General features: G+C 41.0%; 1 protein-coding gene across 1 annotated transcript in view; it reads left to right on the top strand.

Annotated features, from left to right (window-relative positions):
• The window catches only part of NOSTRIN (nitric oxide synthase trafficking), a gene marked incomplete at its 3' end in the record, with an annotated part of 43,813 nt that extends 30,197 nt beyond the window's left edge, over positions 1-13,616 (top strand). Inside the window, exons 8-13 of the mRNA XM_080689628.1 lie at positions 1,194-1,302; positions 3,182-3,270; positions 7,890-8,015; positions 9,235-9,349; positions 11,117-11,206; positions 13,480-13,616. Coding sequence (XP_080545754.1) covers positions 1,194-1,302; positions 3,182-3,270; positions 7,890-8,015; positions 9,235-9,349; positions 11,117-11,206; positions 13,480-13,616 — 666 coding nt within the window. The remainder of the gene's footprint in view (positions 1-1,193; positions 1,303-3,181; positions 3,271-7,889; positions 8,016-9,234; positions 9,350-11,116; positions 11,207-13,479) is intronic.
• Between the last annotated feature and the right edge of the window lie 6,661 nt (positions 13,617-20,277).

Below are 20,277 nucleotides of genomic sequence, written 5' to 3'. Positions count from 1 at the left end.
GGGAAATAAGACCAACCTCACAGAGTTGTTGTGAGAATTTCATAATAAAGAACATAGAGAAATGTTTATAACTCACAACCTGTCAAGAACATCTTGTTATAACACTGCCGTGTCCTGGAAACTCTCCCCTGGCTCTCATCCTCAGGCGCCCCCTCTTCCTGACAGCCTACCTGAATCCCATCTCTCCACCGTATTCAGAGTCCTCACTCTTCTTCCTTCGCAGAGCAGCTGCCTCCTCCACTTGTCCCCCTCTTTCTCCCTGTGTTTCTGTCCACTCATGTTCAGTGACCTCCCCACCCCACTAGACTGTTGTCTTTTTTTAAACTCAAGCCTTGAAATAATCCACGTGAAAGCTCAGATATCATTAATGGTTCCTCACAGCCTATGCGATAAATCCCTTTGTTTGCCCAAAATATGGCCTAACATGCACAGACCACTTTTTCTTCCAGTATTTCGCTCAAGCAACTGCTCTGGGTATGGTTCCTGGCACTGCACAGAACCTCCCTCTACCCTGTGCTTGCGCACCTGGGGTGCCCTTTGCCCTCCTTCTAGTTGACTGGCAAGTCCTGGTCAAGGTTTCCTGTCCTCCTTCTAGACAGTCCCCGCCCGCTAGGCCTGCACTATTCTTGAGCTTCGGTGGCCTCGTAGTGCCAGGTACCTCAGTGCTTCAAGGCCTAACTAAATGGGAGACCCACTTGGGGGCAGAGTAGGCGTTTTGGTTGTGGTGTTCCCAATCCTGAGCCAACACAGAACTAAGTAAACATTTGTGCCACTCCAGAGACCAGCCTAGTCTGAGGCATATGTGCCATCCACTATGTGGGCCATTAAAGGTTTCTAACGTGAATAAAGCTCAGTTAGTTATTACAGAGAAAAATAAATATCCAACAATACATTTATCAAGAAACCGAAATAACTATAATAAAGGCTGCTCCTCCAAGAATAATTTGTCCTATAAAAGAAAGTGCTTAGCCATGTACTTGCAAGTTGTGAACAAGATGTTCTCTTATTAATCAGGTCTAGAACAGGTAGAACAACGATCTTTGTGTAAAACTAAAGATTATCCTGATTTTATTTCTGACTTTTCTGTAAAGTTAAATGAAGTTAGTGAAAGTTTCAGTACAACTGAGAGTAGCAATTCTTACTTTTCCCTTTAGTTGTTAAACATCCTTTTTTTTTTTCTTCCACCCCTAAAGGAAGAAGATCCTAAAAATGCCATGGATAAAGAGAGACGGAAGTCTTTAATAAAACCGAAACTGTTGAGACTGCAAAGAGACATTGAAAAGGCTTCTAGAGACAAGGAAGGTGTGTGATTATCTCTTCGAATGGTTCAAAGGAAAGTACTGTACCCAGAGGGTTTTATTCCAAATTAGGATTAATTTGCTTTTGTTGACTGGGGCAGGGATTCTCTCTCTCTCTCTCTCTCTCTCTCTCTCTCTCTCTCTCTCTCTCTCTCTCTCTCTTTAGCTTTTTATTTTTTATTTTTTGCAGTACTGGGGATTGAACCCAGGGGCATTCTACCTCCAGGTTACACCTCAAGCCCTCCTTTTTATTGTTTATTTTTGAAACAGGGTCTCAGTATGTTGTTGAGGGCCTCACTAAGTAGCTGAGGCTGGCCATGAACCTGTGATCCTCCTATCTCAGCCTTCCAGGTCCTAGGATTACAAGCGTGCGTCACCACACTTGGCTATGGGATCATCTGATTTAAAGAACCACATAGCAAACCTAAGTTGGGTGAATAAAGAGAAAAAAACTTAAAGAGAAAGCAAAAATTATAATGACCTTTTGGTCTGTTTGTGAGAGTGATGTAAGTGCTGTCCTGCCACTTTTGGAAAGGCAGCTTTCACTGCACTTAAGAAATGGGAAGAAATGAGAGAAACTTGTGACTTAGAGCGTGGGAAGATGGGTGCAGTGATGCATGCTTGTAATCCCTTGGGAGGCTGACACAGGAGGATCACAGGTTTGAAGCCGGTCTCAGCAATTTAGTGAGGCTGTCAGCAACTTAGTGAGAGCCTGTTTCCAAAACATAAAATTTTTAAAAAGGGCTGGGGATGTAGCTTGGAGGTAGAATGCCTCTGGGTTCAATCTCTAGTGCCAACAAAACAACAAAACAAACAACAACAACAAAAACCCACACGGTAAATCTACTACTGCACTCAGGGTTTATGGGGTTTATTTTTCTTTCTCTCTTTTTATTAACTTTCAAATTAATGTAAAAATCACCCAGATCTCATCTTCAGCAGCTAGGCTTGTTAGAATGTGAAGCCGCTCCAAAGTGGCACAAATAATAAAAATTCTAATATGTCTAACTTGTTTACACCAACCATGAAGCTCATTGCAATTTAATGCGCATAGAAAATCCAGGACAGAAAACACTTAGAAATGTAAATAGAATTCTGAGGAGCCCAACATTGTGCAAATGTGAAGAATTACTGTGCCGGGCGTGGTGGCGCATGCTTGTAATCCCAGCATTTGGGAGGCTGAGACAGGAGCATCGCGGTTCACGGAAGGCCTCAGCTACTACTTAGTGAGGCCCTTTGCAACTCAGTAAGACCCTGTTTCAAAATAAAGAATAAAAAATAGGGCTGAGGGGTGTAGCTCAGAGATAAAAAGCCCTTGGGTTCCGTCCCCAGTACCCCAAAGAAAAAAAGAGAAAAAAGAAAGAATTACTGGAATGGGGCAACCAAAGGAATTCGAAATCTCATCTCAAAAAAATAACAATTAAGCCAGGTGTGGTGGCTCACTCTTATAATCCCAGTACTTGGGAGGCTGAGACAGGAGGAAGATTGCAGGTTTGAGGTCAGTCTCAGTAACTTAGTGAGACCCTATTTCAAAATGTAAGATTTTAAAAAGAGGACTGGAGTTGTAACTCAGAGGTGGAATATCCCTGGGTTCAGTCCCTAGTACCAAAAATAAATGAATAAAAATAAATAACCATCAAGATATTTTAAACACCGATATTTCTTAAACTTCACTAAACAAAGGAAAAGGTAAATGAGCAGTCAGTTTATTTATCATTATTCATTCAGTAAAACTCAGTAACGATCACAGTCAGAAACTCCCCCAGTCACTAAGGAAGTACTTCTAGTATTGCCTGTAGGTTCAGGCCCCCTTTGAGGGGACCCAGCTCCCAGCTATACCCCCCAGAGAACAAAGATGACCTACAGGACGTTACATTTTTCAGGCCTGCAACGCCTGCTTAACACGTACTCCAGCAACTCCTCCTTCTCCGATGCAAAGAGCCAGAAAGACACAGCAGCGCTAATGGACGAGGTAAATACTTGCCTAGCACATGTAGTGATGAAAGGGTTATTTTTAGAGCACTCCTTTTCCATCCCATTTACTCTGCTTGCCTTTCCTTTCTGGTGACATTAGAATGATGTGGTCAGGAGCTTCCAGGGCCAGCTTGAGGGGTCTGGAAAAATCCACCTACCTAGAAATGTTTGCTTTAGTGTCCGGACACTCAGAAAAAACAATTGTGTCTAAAATAGAATTCTCCAAAATAGATTCATTCTTTAATGAAACCATGTGCACTTTAACCCAGTTGAAAAAGTGACTGGAAACACAGGGTTTGTATTCACAAAGGCCTGTGTTTGGAGTTAGCTCTGCCGGGTGAAGGAACCTGGGGCAACTTTAGTTTTCTTGTGTGTGAAATGGGAATATTGGTACTTACCTCATGGAGTTTTTGTGAGGATGAAATAGTATGGGAGACTGAGACAGGAGGATCGCAGGTTTGAGGCCAGCCTCAGCAACTCAGCAACTTAGACCCTTCTTCTAAAAAATAAAATATGGCTGGGGATGTAGCTCAGAGGTAGAAGAACCCTGAGTTCAATCTCCATTATCTCTCTCTCTCTCACACACACACACACACACATATGCTAGCACAGGCTGGGTGTGGTCATGCATACCTGTAATCCAGTATTTAGGAAGCTGAGACAGGGGGAATCATAGGTTCTAGACTAGCCTCAGCAACATATATATATATATATATATATATATATATATATATATATATATATTGTGTGTGTTTGTGTGTGTGTGTGTGTGTGTGTGTGTGTGTGTGTGTGTGTGTATGTTACTGGGTGGGTGGAAACCAGGGGCTTTCTACCTCTGGGCTATACCCCCAGCCCTATTTTATAATTTATTTGGAAACAGGGTCTCGCTAAGTTCCTGAAAGCCTCACTAAGTAGCTGAGGCTGGCTTTGAACCTGTGCGATCCTCCTGGCTCAGCCTCCCGAGCTCTAGGATTACAAGCATGCGCCACCACGCCCGGCTCTTAACGATATTTTCAACAACTCAGTGAGAGCCTCTTTCAAAATAAAAAATAAATTAGGGCTGGGGTGTGTGTGGCTGAGAGGTAGAATGCCCTGAGTTCAAGCCCTGGTACAGGAAAGCAGGAAGGAAGGGAGGAAGAGAGACCGGAAGGAAGGAAAGAAGGAAAGATGGAAGGAAGGAAGGGAAGGAGGAAGGAAGGAAGTGCTAGAACAGTGCTCAGAGAAGGACCTCAAAAGGCAGTGCAGAGAGTCCCCGACGTAGGATGGTTATCTTAGGATCTTTCAACTTCACAAAGGTAGGAAAGATGCCCACACAACAGCTCTGTTTCTCATTTTCAGTACAGCTTTTTTTTTTTTTTCCTTGAACCCAGGGGATTGAACCCAGGAGCATTCTACCTCAGAGTTACACCCTCAGCCCAACATTTTTTTTTTTTGAAACAGGATCTCACTAAGTTGTGCAGAGCCCAAGTAACTGAGGCTGTCCAAGAACCTCCAATCCTCCTGTCTCAGCCTCCCAAGTACTGGGATTACAAGCACGCATCACCATGCCTGGCTTTCAGTACAGTTTTTGATACATGTGATATTCAACACTTTATTATAATATAGGCTTTGAGTCTGATGGTTCTGCCCAACTGCAGTCTGGCCCAGGCGTGCCCAGCATGGGTACAGTAGGCTGGGCTAAGCAGGTGCCTCGGTAGGTTAGGTGTAGAAGATGCATCTTTGGCTCTCAATATTTCCATGTCACATTGGGTTTATTGGTACAGAATCTTATCATGGGTTGGGGAGCATCGTCATTTTTAAAATGCTCTTTTCCACTGGGCATGGTGGCGGATACCTATAATCTGAGTACTTGGGTGGCTGAGGCAGGTTCAAGACCAGCCTCAGCAATCTAGCAATCTATTTTGAAAGATCCTATGTCAAAATAAAATAAAATAAAAGCTGGGGGTATAGCTTAGAGGTAGAATGCTCCTGGGTTCAATCTTCAGTACCAAAAAAAGAATGTTGACAAGGCATGTTACATAAACAATTATCTTAGAAACTGGAGGCATTTAGAATCGATGTTGTCTTCAGATACTAGAAGGAGTGTCACGTGTACGTCATTCTCTGATACTTTCCAATGTATCATAACTGGGCCTGGTGGTAGATGCACAGGGAGCCCTTGTTTCATTCTAGATAAGCCTCCCCACAAGGCGGTATATTGCACCAAGGATTAGAGACCGTCCCTGTCAATTGGAGGCTTTCTCTCAGTGGATGCCACCCCCTAGCAGGGATGCTGGAGACAGAGAACAGAGAGATAATGGTGAGGAGGGGTTCTATAAGCAGCATCCTTCCATGTTTAGAGTCTGCTATCTGACTTCCCCTGACCAAACACAGCCTGATAAAGGAATAATTATAAAGTTTTAGTGCAAGGTCAAATCAAGAACACGAAGAGTATCTTTTCCTGCTTATCTTTAAACAGTTTATCATTAACTTCCTTCTTTATTTTTATACTCAACTACTCAACTATTCTTTCCATTTTTGAGAAGTATTACTACAAAGTTTCTGGGGAATATAAGACCCTAGCTCTTAAAAGAAGAGAGGAGAAAAGAAAAGAACCTTACATTCTGTTTTGAGCCTCCTGGTGTTTATTCAGTTCTATTAAAATATTGACCTACAGCTCACTGCCCTCCCTCACAGCCACCAAAAGTCTCCTTTCTGCGATCAACACTGATTATTCCTTTCTTGTTCCTCAGCAGAAAATTGTATAAAGCTATTTATTCATTGCCACAGATACTGAGTAATGTGTCTAAAAAGGTTTCCTTACCCTATTTACAAAATTACAGATACATTCACCTACTTTTTCAAATTTTTTATTGGTGCATTGTAGTCATATGTCTTAATGGGGTAAATGATGGTAGAGGCATCCATGCACACATCACTCATTTAGCCCTCCCCAATTACCTTCTCATTCCCTCCCCCTCCCTCCTCCTCATGTTTGGCTTAGTGACTGACTTTGATATGTTCATGAATGTGATCATGTTCATTAGGGAATATCCCTCTTTCCCCTCCCATCCCCTCAGTTAGATCAGCTTATTTGCTCATCTATAGTTTCTCCTTCTTCTAGAGTTTCTCCTCTGACCTATTTTCTCCCTAGTTTCCACATACTAGGGAGGACGTTCGATTTTTTATTTTTTGTGACTGACTAATCTCACTTAGCATAATGTCCTCCACTTCCATTTATTTCCCTGTAAATGACATAACTGTGTTTTTCTTTATGGCTGAGTACAATTCCATTGTGTACATATCCCATTGTTTTGTAATCCATTCATCTGTTGATGGACATCTTGGCTGGTTCCATAGTTTGGCAATGGCGAATTGTGCAGTTAAGAACATAGATACCCGTGCATTAGTTTAGTAGTTTGGTTTCCATTCTTTTGGGTAGATACCCAGAAGTGGTATTGCTGGATCATATGGTAAGTTCATTCCCATTCTTCTGAGGATCCTCCATACAGTTTTCCAAAGTGGTTGCACTAATTTGCAATTCCACCAACAATGTATTAGAGTTCTCACTCCTCCACATCCTCGCTAGCATTTGTTGTGTTTTGAATAATTGCCATTCTAGTTGGAGTTAGGTGAAATCTCAGGGTAGTTTTGATTTGCATCTCTCTGATTGCTAATGATGTTGAACATTTTTTCCATGCATTTATTGGCCATTTGAATTTCTTCTTTCGTGAAGTGTCTATTTAGTTCCCTTGCCCATTTTTTGATTGGGTTATTTGTTTTCTTAGTACTGAGTTCCTTGAGTTCTCTGTATATTCTAGTTATTAGTCCTCTGTTGGTGGAGTAGGTGGCAAAAATCTTCTCCCATTCTGTTGGCTCTTGGTTGAGGTTCTTGACAGTTTCTTTTGCTGAACAGAAGCTCTTCTTTGAGGTCTTGTTGAGAAAGTGTTTATCTGTGCCTATGTGTTGCAGTCTTGTATTTATGCCCTCTTTAAGGAGCTACAAGATTTCTGATCTGATTTCCAAGTCTTTGATTCAGCTTGAATTGACTTTTGTGCAGGGTTAGAAAGTGACATTTATTTCCATTTTTCTGCATATGGTTAACCATTTTTGCCAACACCATTTCTTGAAGAAGCTATCTTTTTTCCAGTGTATGTTTTTGGCCCCTTTGTCAAAAATCAATTGGCTGGAAATGTATGGATTTGTTTCTGAGTCTTCTATTCTGCTACATTGGTCTATGTATCTGTTTTTGTGCCAATACCATGATGTTTTTATTCCTTTGGCTTTGCACTATAGTTTAAAGTCAGGTATTGTGATTCCTTCTGCATGGTTCTCTCTCTCTCTCTCTCTCTCTCTCTCTCTCTCTCTCTCTCTCTCTCTCTCTCTCTCTCTCTCTCTGCAGTTCTGGGGATGGAACCCAGGGCCACATGCATGACAGACAATTATTGCTTTACCATCAAGCTCCATCCACAACCCTCAGATCTTTTTTTCTTCAACATTTTTGGTGCATATCTGTACATGAGTTGAATGTGTGCCTTTCTATTGTTACTGTGAGAATTATTCTGATATCCCTTTATCCATCCAGCTGTGCCTCATTTTCTTTAAATTTACTCACATGGCCAAATGATAAATCCACAGAACAATCTGAAGCTAGACCTTCTGCAAGCAAACTCCTATAAATTGTCATCAATACTAGCAGAACTTGAGCAAAGACCTAAGCCCAGCCACCCCTGTAGTGCCTCCATCTTCAAGTGGAAAGAAAAGGTAACATGGGAAAGATTGGTTGTAATTTTTTGCTGGGTGAAATGGCTTAAGTTAGAACTGAGGCAAAAAAAGAAAGAAAGAAAGAAAGAAAGAAAGAAAGAAAGAAAGAAAGAAAGAAAGAAAGAAAGAAAGAAAAGCTGGTATGAGTTATGTGTGCTTTATGTCCCAAATTCTTTTTGCAGAATTTAAAAAATAAATTTATTTTTATTCTTCATGAGCACACTAAGCTACATACAATGGAATCCATTATTTGTAAACTAAATTTCTATCAGGAATAAAAAACATTTTGGGTTTCTTCTCCCTGCTTCTACCTTTCCTTTAGAATTGGAATGTGCTTTTCTAATAAAGTTTCTATTAAAATAATTGAAAATTGCTGGGTGTGGTGGCGCACATGTGTAATCCCAGTTCTTGGGAGGCTGAGACAGGATGATTACAGGTTTGCAGCCAGCCTCAGCTACTTAGTGAGGCCCTCTGTGACTTAGTGAGACCCTGTTTCAAGATAAAGAATAAAATATAGGGCCGGGGGTGTAGCTCAGAGGCAGAATGCCCCTAGGTTCAATTTCCAATACCATAAAAAACAAATAGTTGAAAATTCAGGATTCATACAGACCTAGAGTGTAAGATTTTGTGACATCCATTAGTCTCATTTTAACACAGTTTAGATGTGCATAGTGCATAGTTTAACATAGTAGTTGATGTGGATAGTGCATGAGAACAAATTTAAAAATTCATTCACACATGTATTTTGGGATATGATGATGAGTTCGTCAATGTACACGGGTAGCTACTGCTTGTGGATGTTTTCTGTTAACAAGTTAGAAAAAAAGAGCTGTAACCATCTTGCGATGAAGGGATAGGATTCTTCCTAAGAGATTAAAGAACTTGCCAGTAGTCTCAGTCATTTAGACAGTCATAATAGTTTCACTTGCATTAAAGCCCATTAAAGTTGGGTTTGTAGAAGTAATGCTATGAATGTTATTATTTGGCCTAGAAATATAGGTCAAAATGAAAAACACAGGCTATCAAATATAGTAATTGTCTAATTCTGAAGATATTAAGCCTTTTGACACGAGAAAGCTTAAACATGGTAGATTCGGGGAATGTATTGAATAATTTACTTATATACCCAATTTATAAGACAAATTCCCAAGAGTCACTTTTCATGAATACTTATGATAATAGAAATGTTTAAAATGACTTTTTAAAACTTTCTGAACAGGAGCATGCTCATACTTATGTAAAAATATCTCGGCCTTTCTTGACGAAGAGATTAGAGAATGTGGTGAGCAGGACATCTTCTGAAGGGCAGAGCAACCCAAGTTCTTCGTTTTCAGGTGATCCAGTACCCAGAATAATTTGGGGATGAGCCCTCTTGATAAAGCATGTTGCTACATTTAAATATTATTTTCAGAACCACATTGACCTATATTTGCTCAAATACATTTGCATTTCAATTGAGATGATTAATTTTTTCAGAATCTGCAGCTTTATGAACAGATGTAATACAAGAGGTCAGAGGGAGTTAAGAAGAGTGAGGACTGAAGAAAGCATTTAATAACACCAGGGAGGCTGGGCGTGGTGGCGCACGCTTGTAATCCCCGAACTTGGGAGGCGGAGAAAGGAGGATCGCGCTGGTTCGAAGCCAGCCTCACTGGCTTAAGAGACCCTGTTCGGGTGTAGCCCAGTAGAAGGGTTTCCAGGAATCCCAGTACCACCAACCCCCCCGCCCCAAAAAAATACAACAGGGAGTCACTGCAGATGTAAGAAGGGTGGTGTCCACTGGGCTTAGTCTGCAATCAGTCCTACTCCATTTCAAGGAGCTTGGCAGCTCTGTTTCCACAGTTTCCTCTCAAGGTCCAGATAAATCCTGCCCTTTCTATAAGAAACATGATGATCCCAGTAGTTTGCCAGTGACACACTTGGGCTCAGAATGTATGACCTACCCACCTCCTTTATTCAGCCACCTGAGACTGTCCACTCTCTCACACCCCCCCCCTCTCTCTCACACACACACACACACACACACACACACAAACACACACACACACACACACATTTTCCCTCATTGCTCAACTACATACCATATTCTCAACACTCAGCCTTCTTGATTAGAAATTGACAAAAGAGTTTCAATAAAGCCCAGAGAACTATGGTTTGTAAAATATATTATTGTATTTTTAATTTCTTTCCATTTTTGGGTAATACTTGGGATTGAACACAGCCAGGGTACCTCTGAGCCATACCCACTTCTCTTTTTATTTTTTGTTTTGAAACAGGGTCTCCCTAGATTGCAGAGAGTCTCATTATGCTGTTGAGGCAGAATGAACCTGAAATCCTCCTGTCTCAGACTCACAAGTATTGGGATTACAGGAATGTACCATTATGCCTGGCTACATAATATATCAAAAAGTCACCACTGCATTGTTGAAGAAACAGTTCCATAAGCACCATGGGATGATGATAAGAAACACATGCTATCCAGATATGGTGGTGCACTCCTATAATCCCGGTGTACATGGGATCTGAGAAAGAAGGATCACAGGTTCCAGACCAGCTTCAGCAATTTAGCAAGGCCCTCAGCAAGTTAGTGAGACCCTGGTTCAAAATAAAAAAATAATAATAAAGTAGGTTTGGGATGTAGCTCAGAGGTAGAATGCCCTGGGTCCAATCCTCAATACTGTGCCTACATGCTACAAATATCCACCATCTCTACCTGAATGGCAAAACTTGTGTGTTTTCCCCAACAGGCACACAACTTCCACACATTATTATATAATGATATTGACTAAGCTCATGTAGAAAACAAATAATTTTTAAGTGTCATCTTTATTGTTATAATGACAATAAATCTTTTTCCATACATACTATTTCCTATATTGTAACAATGATTTTTGGTTATATAGTAAATGCTGTCTATATACATAGCAGATATATCTTAAATGCTTATTCAAAGAATGGTTGGTAAAATTATGAGCTTTTATTTTGAGAGAATCTCAATAGGTTTAAACTCTGCATCACACTGTTAAATATCCAGAGCTGCTGACCGTATTCATTTTGCCTACTGACACAGCATAGTAATTACAACTTAATCCAACTTTTAGCCTCTGGCGTGGTCCACCTCGGCAACAGTCTTTGCAAGGCCTTATATTCTTTTCAAGCCAGGCAAGATGATGAGCTGAATTTGGAAAAAGGTAAGAATCACTTTCAAATATTTTAATTGCCTTCCCATGCTGAGGTCTTTAGTGTGAATAAAGTCCTGTCTTAGCACAGCAGCCTTAACTACCAATGTCAAATCAGTTGAAGTTTACAATTGCCCTTCTTAGAAGATAAAGCACATGAAAAATTAAAACTCATAATGGCAACGGCTAACAGTTATTCTGGGCTTCTACATGCCAGATATCATTGCAAGCATATTATTCAATTACATAGTCAAAAACCCTTTGAGGAAGGTATTGTTATTTATCTCTGTTTTGTAGCTGAGACGTCTGGGTCACAGAAAGATGAGCTACTTTGACTAAAGTCACAGGCGGCATCAGCACGAGATTTGAACTCGGAAACTCAGTCATGTCCTGGATTCCAGTGCTACGCTGGGGCAGAAAATCAGTATTGGGAGGTCGTTAGGGAGGCAGCTCCTCCTTCACCTTCTAGATGCCAGCTCTTCAGGAATGTGAAGTGATTTCTGTTCATGACTTAGTGTAAGACCAAGTTCTAGAACCCCAGTCAGCCGACTCCTGGCTTAATGTTTGCCGCATTTATCTCTCAAGAGTGTTTAATGATCAGTCTTTGTGTCACAGATTTTTATTCAACAAGGAGAGGCATTGTATTGTGGGTTATACAAACCTCAGCATGATTAAACAATAACGAGTCTCCAGCCTCAACTTGCTTTATGCGTCCACGTTTGGATGTTTAGGGGCATGTTGTGATGTGAAGATGGAAGGGCTTGTGACAAAGAGCTGTGTTTGGGAGAAAGTTTATTATTCATGACCAGGCTATGGCTCTCAGAGCCAGGAGAAAATCAAGATGGATTTTTCAGCCAAGCAACAGGGACATCACGTACCTGCCATTACTTCGCAGGTAGTTCCATTTCAGTGTGCCAGTCACATTTCTCCAGGCAATTACTTTTCCTTCTCTGTGAATAAAAATCACATTTCCCAGATGCCACCTCGAACTCAGGGGTCCTGAGTTACAGAATTCACAATTACTTAATTATCTTACTTGTTTTCAGTTCTTGGTTAGTTGCAAAGCTTTTTTATGCTTTATACTCTAAGTACGTTCTTTCAATGAAACGACACTGTAGGCGTAGGAAAGCTGTCAGTACAATTTCAGATCATTTGTTTGAATTCCTGTGAGTAGGTCTGGTCAAACTGACCTGAGAGAACGCATTAGAGGGAGAGCTGTCATTGAGAATGATCTTCTAGAAGAATAGTGACTTATGACTAAAGATAAAAGGGGGTTGACAGTCTTCTCACATTCAGAAGGAAACTGCTGGGGAGAGGAGTGAAAGAAAGACTGAAATATTACCTAGAATAATGCAAAAGAAGTAGATCTTGGGTCTTAAAGAAAGTGGATGTTCCTACTTCAACATCTAAGGAAGCAGCCAGAGAGAAAGAACCTGTTGGCAAGACAGAGGCTAGCCAAAGGACCTGGGGAACCAGGTTAAGCTTCAGAGTTATTAATATCACAGTAATATTTTTAAAAGAACTAATAGAGTATTGGGCAAGAGCTATGTTTCTTAGCAATTCTTATTTACCAGAATCATTACTTTAAAACAAAAAGTATTTTTGTTGTGGTGGTGCGCACCTATAATCCTAGTACTTGAGAGTCTGATAAAGGAAGAACAGAAGTTTGGGGCCAACCCCAGCAACTTAGCAAAGTCTTCAGCAACTTAACAAGACTTTCAAATAAAAATTAAAAAAAGGTCTGGGGTTCGGTGTAGCTTAGAGTTTCAATTAAAATAAGTGTTTTCTTCCAACTGATGTTTTATTGAAGTTATCTAAGTTGATGAATGGTAATTACATTTCTGTACAAAGCCGTTAAATTTTTGAACTGTGAAGCCAGGTGTAGTGGAGAAAAACTGTCTTTTAAGAAAAACTGTTAATCATGAATATAGGAGTCAACATACCAAGCTGTCATGGCCACCAACATATGAAACCCTTTAAGGTCCAACACCATCACTATATACAAAGTGAGTCAGGCAGCATGGGCTCACGCTTGATTCTGCTTTTAAGCAAACTACTTCACGACTCTGTTCATTATTTCACTCTCTTTAGTATTCGCTGGATTGTGCCTCCTTCATGCGAAGATGTTTGGTACATTTTCCTTTGTCTGAGTCAAATGCAGAAAACGAGGCTGCCAAGCAACCCCTTGCATGTTGAATCTCCTTATAACTCCTTGAACTCCTCAGGCTCTGGCGATGCTTATGCTGCAGAGACCCTTTTGTCTAACTAAATGTGTGTTTTCATAGGAGACATTGTGACTGTACATGAGAAGAAAGAAGAAGGATGGTGGTTTGGATCTTTAAATGGGAAAAAAGGTCATTTTCCTGCTTCTTATGTGGAAGAGTTGCCGTCAACAGCTGGGAGCACAGCTACCCAGGCATAAAACAGGACTGAGCGCACTGCCGCACTCCAGAACTATGCAGTGTTCAGCAAATAAAGATAAAATGCTATTATCTTTTCCTTTATATCCTTTTCTTTATATTATTGACTGATTGATTGTGAGCACAAGGGCATTCTACTTCTGAGCTATACCTCTGGCCCTTTCTATTTTTTGTTTTGAAACAAGGTCTTGCCGAGGCTGGTCTTGAACCAGTGACCCTCCTTTCTCAGCCTTCCAAGTACTGGAATTACAGGTGTGTGTCACCACACCTGCAAAATTTCCTTTTCACATGGGTGGTAGATTCCTACCTGAATGTCACAGCACTTTGCACACATGGTTATTTGCTGGAAACAGAATCAGATAAAAAATGGATTGTGGAAGGTAGAAAAGAAAGGGGAGGTTTATTTTTCTTCCAATTTTTTGATACTGGGAACTGAACCAAGGGAAGTTCTACCTTCAAGCTACATTTCCAGCCCTTCTTATTCATTTTTATTTTTAATTTTTTTACCATACTCTGGATTGGACCCAGGGTCATTCTATTCTGAGATATATCCCCAACCCTATTTTTTATTCTTTATTTTGTAACAGGGTCTCTCTAAGTTGCCAAGGGCCTCAGCAAGTAGCTGAGGCTGGCCATGAACTTGGGATGCTTCTGTCGTAATATTCCAAGTAATGGGATTATAAGCATGCAACATCACACCCACTTTATTTATTTTTAATTTTGAAACGGGGCCTTGCTAATTTGCTGCTGGTCTCGCTAAACTGCTGATACCTCATGCCTGTGATCCTCCTGACTCGGCATAATCAAATACTAGGACTATAGGCCTGTGTCACCACTCCTGGCATTAGAGTATTTGAATTTTAAGAAGCCCTAGAGATAATCCAGTACAACCCCTGGTATAACAAAATCCAGGGTGGGTTTCTTGTCTGAAGTCACAGTTAAAATTCATCAATAGCTGGGCGTGGCAGTGCATGCTTGTAATCCCAGTACTTGGGAGGCTGAGACAGGAGGATCACACATGTTTGAAGCCAGCCTCAGCAACTTAGTGAGGCTCTCAGCAACTTAGTGAGACCCTGTTTCCAAATAAAGTATAAAATAGGGTTGGGAGTATAGCCCGGAGGTAGAAAGCCTCTGAGGTCCACCCCCAGACTCACAGACACACACACAAAAAATCAACAGCATGTTCTGGTAGCATGACAGCAATTAAGATTTAGATGCCAAATAAATAGCTGATGAGGTGTCAAGCAATGCCTAGGAGGTGAGGAAGAACACAGATGGAGTCCAACAAGAATAGTGACAGGCAAGCAAGACATCAGGGAGATGCCCTAGATCATGAGACAGTAGACTAAGCACCAGGAACTGAGGCGGGGGGGTCTTGCCTTTTTCATAAATCAGGTGTGCCTTGTGAAAATGTAAATGCTCTTCTTGCTTTTGAATGTTGGTGTATCTATAACATATAATATTTTATTTGTGCTACTTGGAACTGAACCCAAGGGTGCTCTACCACTGAGTCGCACTCCAACCCTTTTTCATTTTTATTTCTGCAACAAAATCTTAAGTAGCCAAGGATGTCCTTAAACTTGAGATCCTACTCCCAAGTACTGGGACTACAGCCATGTGCCACTGCATCTAGTTTGTAACATATAATTTTGTTGTTGAACTGGGTATTGATTTCAGGAGCATTCCTCTCTGAGCCACACCCACGGCCCTTTTATTACTCTTTATGTTGAAACTGAATCTCACTAAGTTGCTGAGATTTTTGCTAAGTTGCTGAAGTCCTTGCTAAGTTGCTAAGGCTGGCTTTGAATCTGTGTTCCTCCTACCCCAGCCTCTCAACTACTAGGATTGCAGGCCTGTGCCATTGCTCCCAGCTATAATTTTTAGCTTTCAAAGAAATACTACAGGGGCTGGGAATAGTGGCAAATACCTGTAACCTCAGCTACTCTGGAGCCTGAGGCAGGAGGATCACAGGTTTGAAGCCAGTCTCAGCAACTTAGTGAGATCAGAATAAAAAATAAAAAGAACCAGAGGTGTGGCTCAGAGGTAGAATGCTCCTAGATTCAATCCTCAGTACTAGGGGAAGAGAGAAGAGAGGAAAGAGGAAAGAAGAAGGAAAAGGAGGAAGAGGAGGAGGAGAAGAAGAGAGAAGAGAGAGAGAGAGAGAGAGAGAGAGAGAGAGAGACAGACACACACTACAGTCTTAAACTAGATAAAATATAGATATAACTTGGCATAACATACTTACTGAATACCTTTTAGGGCAAGAATTTTCTGGTTGGATGGATGGAATGGCATCTCTTAGATTTAGAATAAAATTAAACGTATATGATGATTAATGATGTGCCCAAGTCTTCTATATAGAATAAAATAAGTTTAATATTAATACTCTAAAACTATTAATTAGGCTTTCATAATTATACTTCACTAAGCAGTTTCATATGTCAGTAAGTTTTTAGCACCATTAACAACCTGAAATATAGGCCATAGAAGCCGAGCCAGATTTCCCTGAACACACAGAAGATGTTATTCTACTTTATCACCTTGCTAGAAGAGTAAAAGCTAATATATCCATCATACTATCAACCAGAAAGATCTACTAATTTCATTTTTTTGCATTTTAAATTACCCATAATAATGAATATTCATAATGACAAAAGGCATTTTAATCACTTTAAGTGACTACAATCCATCAAAAAGTAACAATATTCAGTTTGGGGTAAGGTAAATTTTATTGTAGAGTATAATAAGCCTTTAACTAATTAGTAACTTATACATGGTTTAGTTGTTCCTCCTTCCCAACCTTCAGGGGAAATTAGCATGACTGGGAACAAGAGAAGTGTGTTAGAATGGGCTCAATGACCTAGTGAGACCCTGTCTTAAAAATAAATAATAGAGCTAGGCGTGTAGCTCAAGGTTAGAATGCCCCTAGGTTCAATCTCCAGCACCAGAAAAAAATAATAAAAAGGAATGGAAACAACACATCTATTGCCCTTTGCAATGTCACATAGAAAGAAGGTATCCAAGGAAGATGGTCCTGGGGCCTTTGGGATGAGGTGACACTCAGACTTGGACCAGAGTGTGAGGACACAGCAGAGCAGGGCAGCTACCTTTTTCAGAGAGAATGAACAGGTGAATACCCATCCCTCCTCCATTCCCTTAAAACCCAAGTCAACAACTGTGGGTGGTATCCCTGGAGACTTCCCAGTGAGCCCCCAGGGCTCCATGGCCAGGTGCTCTGCCCACTCTAAGACCTGTAGCTGCTTCGTCACATTAATGAAGTGATTTCCTAAGGCTCTAGACAGAACACAGTCACCAGCTTTCAAGATAGTTTACTCTTTATCTTAATCATTATACTCCTATAGAAGCACAAAAGCTAAATGATGTAAATTCAAATGTGTTTAGGGTCTTTAAGAACTTTGTCACTGCATAGTTTCCTGCAATATAGTAGAGAAAGGCAATGTGGTGGCGAAGGCAGTATGGTGGGAAAGGTGTCAGCTGTGTGAATCCCAAGTCTACATTTATCAGCGGTGACAGGAAGTTACTTAAAGACAGTTCTTGGATACCTTATTTGCAGAACAAAATTATTGATAACATCTACCTTAGAGGTTGCGAGAATACAAATGAGAATACACACACACACATACACACACACACACACACACACACACACACTTTCTTAGCATTTCCTATCAACTCAGCATATGGAGAGAGAGAGAGAGAGAGAGAGAGAGAGAGAGAGAGAGACAGACAGACAGACAGACAGACAGACAGACAGAGACAGAGAGAGACAGAGAGAGAATGCTGAGAAAAGTCCTGAGTTGATAGGAAATGCTAAGAAGGTATTAACTAGTTATTCTAAGTAGTCCAGCTAGATTACCCAGATAATGGCGTTTTGGAGTCAATTTCCCCACTGACAAAAGAAATCAATATAAATCTCCATGGCATAAGTCCCTTTGCTTGCCATGACAGCACATTTTGCACATTTGACCATGCAGCAGAAGAGTGTCACCAGAAAAGTTCCCAGAGTGGGAGACACCTAGGGCCAGTGGAGTCCTTGAGAAGAATTTCAGCACATGCCTGTCAGAGAAACGGCAGCCCCTTAGTCTGGGGTGTTGATACTTATAAAATGACCGTAGGCAGGAGCTGGCCTAGAGGTGAAGTCAGGGCAGGTAAGTGATTTTGTGCCAGTTCTCCCCGTGCTTGCACATTGCCCTGGTATCATGCAACTTTGTGGCAAGGTTGCAGGCCCAGGATGAGGGCCAAGTCAGTGTGTGGGTTACTCAAGAGTTGTTTGTTTTGCATTTCAAGGTTTATCCAGGCAAGGTGGTGCAAACTTGTAATCCTAGTACAATCAAGGCTGAGACAAGAGGATCACAGTTTAGAGGCCTGAGGAAGCAATTTAGTGAGGCCCTGTTTCAAAAGAAAAGAGTCGATGGGCATTCCCTGTGTCCCAAGGGTTCATGCATATTCTCTTTGAGACTCAGCACATCTTACTTTCTGTCTCCCCATATTCCTCTCACCAACAGCACAGCTGGTTCCTAAAATCCTTTGCAACTTTCCTACAAGTTCAGGTTCCTAGATTTTGCCCTAACTCCATCTTCCGCGAAGAAGTGATGGCCAAGTTTCTTAAAGGGAAATGACCCTATATGGGTAGCTGTTCATACCTTTTCTTACCCTTAAAGGGAAGTGCAAAGTTCCCTGAAGAATCTGCATGTCTATGAAAGGTCCTGAAAATTGCTTGACCTGAGCTGACTAGGACATTATGGAGAGATGGTATGTTGTACGTTAGTAGCCAAAATTATCATGGGCTCTTTAATTGCTATTTAAATTAACTTTTGTATCTGGCCTAACATTCTCAAGATTATTAGGTAAACTTCTTGGGGTATATAACTAAAATTAGCAGACCTCTAGTATTCTCCAACCCTAAAGCTAAGGATGCTGTAATATCTAAAACATACATTTCCCCACTTTGATGTAGTCTCCCCTCAAGGTAGAATAATTAAAGTTACTAAAATGAAAGGCTGAGAATTACCCCCCCCCCCGTACTTGCAAAAGAATGTAACTAGGGATAAGCAGCCTGCAGAGAGCCATGTATTCAGGCAACCGCCTGTAGATAGGTAAAGGTTGTAACTGGCCTTGTAGGTCACACAGATAAGTAACCTGCTCAGGAATTTCTCTCCCTTGCCCTCCTTGTACCCAACTTCCTCGAGCAACCCTGCAACCACTAACTGTCATGTTTCAACTTCTGTAAGCCCACCTGCTTTCTTCTGCCATTAGTCACTAATCTATAAAATGGGATCTGACGTGGTGGGGCCGGAGCCTACCAAGGAGTTAGGAGCTAACCAACTTCGGCCCACTGGTGTAATAAACTTCCTCTTTCTACCCTAAACGGTATTGGGTCAATTATTCCAGATAATTTCTGCAACATCCCCTTCGTGCTCTCATCAGTGGATCTAGTAAATGAATTTATGACTTTCTTTTAATCTTTAACTTAATGGTCATGTGACCTCTTCCACGGTACATGTCATTCAGGCTCAGGAGAAACTGTTTTCTTATTTTCTTTAAAGCAGTCATTATCTTACATCAACAGGAGGAAAGGCTTCCCTTCTACCCTCGGAAAGCCTAATATCTGAGTCTATAAAAGCTACTAATAATAGCAGATTAACAGAAAAAAATACACACAATTTTTTTTTTTTTTTTTTTTGCGGTACTGGGGATGAAACCCAGGGGTATTCTACCTCCAAGCTACAGCCCCAGACCTATTTTTCTTAGTCTTTTTAAATTTTGAAACAGCGTCTCACCAAGTTGCAAAGGGCCCACTAAGTAGCTGAAGCTGTCCGTGAACCGTGATCCTCTGGTTTCAGCTTCCAGAATGCTGGGATGACAAGTGTGCGCCACCATGCCCAGCTACACAAAGTTTTCACATGCATGAGGACATCACACAAAAGAGTGTATATCAGAAAACCCTGTGAGATATGTGAAGAGCATATATACTTTTTTATGGGTCAAGGGCTATTTAGGGGGAAATGATGGGCACTCAGAATAGGTAACATTCTAAGCGTGGTGTCAACCTCCAACATCCTCTCTGAGTTCATCTGCCCTGGTTGGCAAGACCCCAGGGGGTGAAGATCATGACAATTTAGTTAAAGTAAAAAGTCCTGGGAAGGGTTGTGGTGCTGGCAGTGACACAAGTTATGTGAGGCTGAGGAAAATGTATAGTAAACAAATGTATGGTAGCTGTGCAGATAGTCTGTCGGATAACTAAGAGCTGGCCTTGGGAAGCCCTTTGCCTGATGATACAGGTTCTTACTAATGTAGGTTTCCTTTATAGATGTAAATTTTACAATAGGACAGCTTTGTAGTACTGTCTGAAGCTTCTCAGAATACCAGCTCAAAATATATCATAGTGGGGTGCAATAGTCCACATGTGTAATTCCAGCTACTCTGAAGGCTGAGGCAGGGGGCTTCAAAGTTGGAAGCCAGCCTGGACAATTTAGCAAGATACTTTCAAACAAAACAAAGTCAAAGAAATATATTTTGAGGTGGCATTTCTGAGTCAAACACACTCAATCTTCATTTTTCTAATCTGCAGGTTAAAGGGAAACTAGAAAATTTCTTCCTGCTCAGGCAAACTGTCAATGTCTAGTCCTCCCTTTGGTCCAT

The sequence above is a fragment of the Muscardinus avellanarius genome (assembly GCF_963383645.1).
Source record: "Muscardinus avellanarius genome assembly, chromosome: 2".
NCBI lineage: Eukaryota > Metazoa > Chordata > Mammalia > Rodentia > Gliridae > Muscardinus > Muscardinus avellanarius.
Note: the sequence above shows the minus strand (reverse complement) of the source record. Positions and strands in the feature narration are given on the sequence as shown.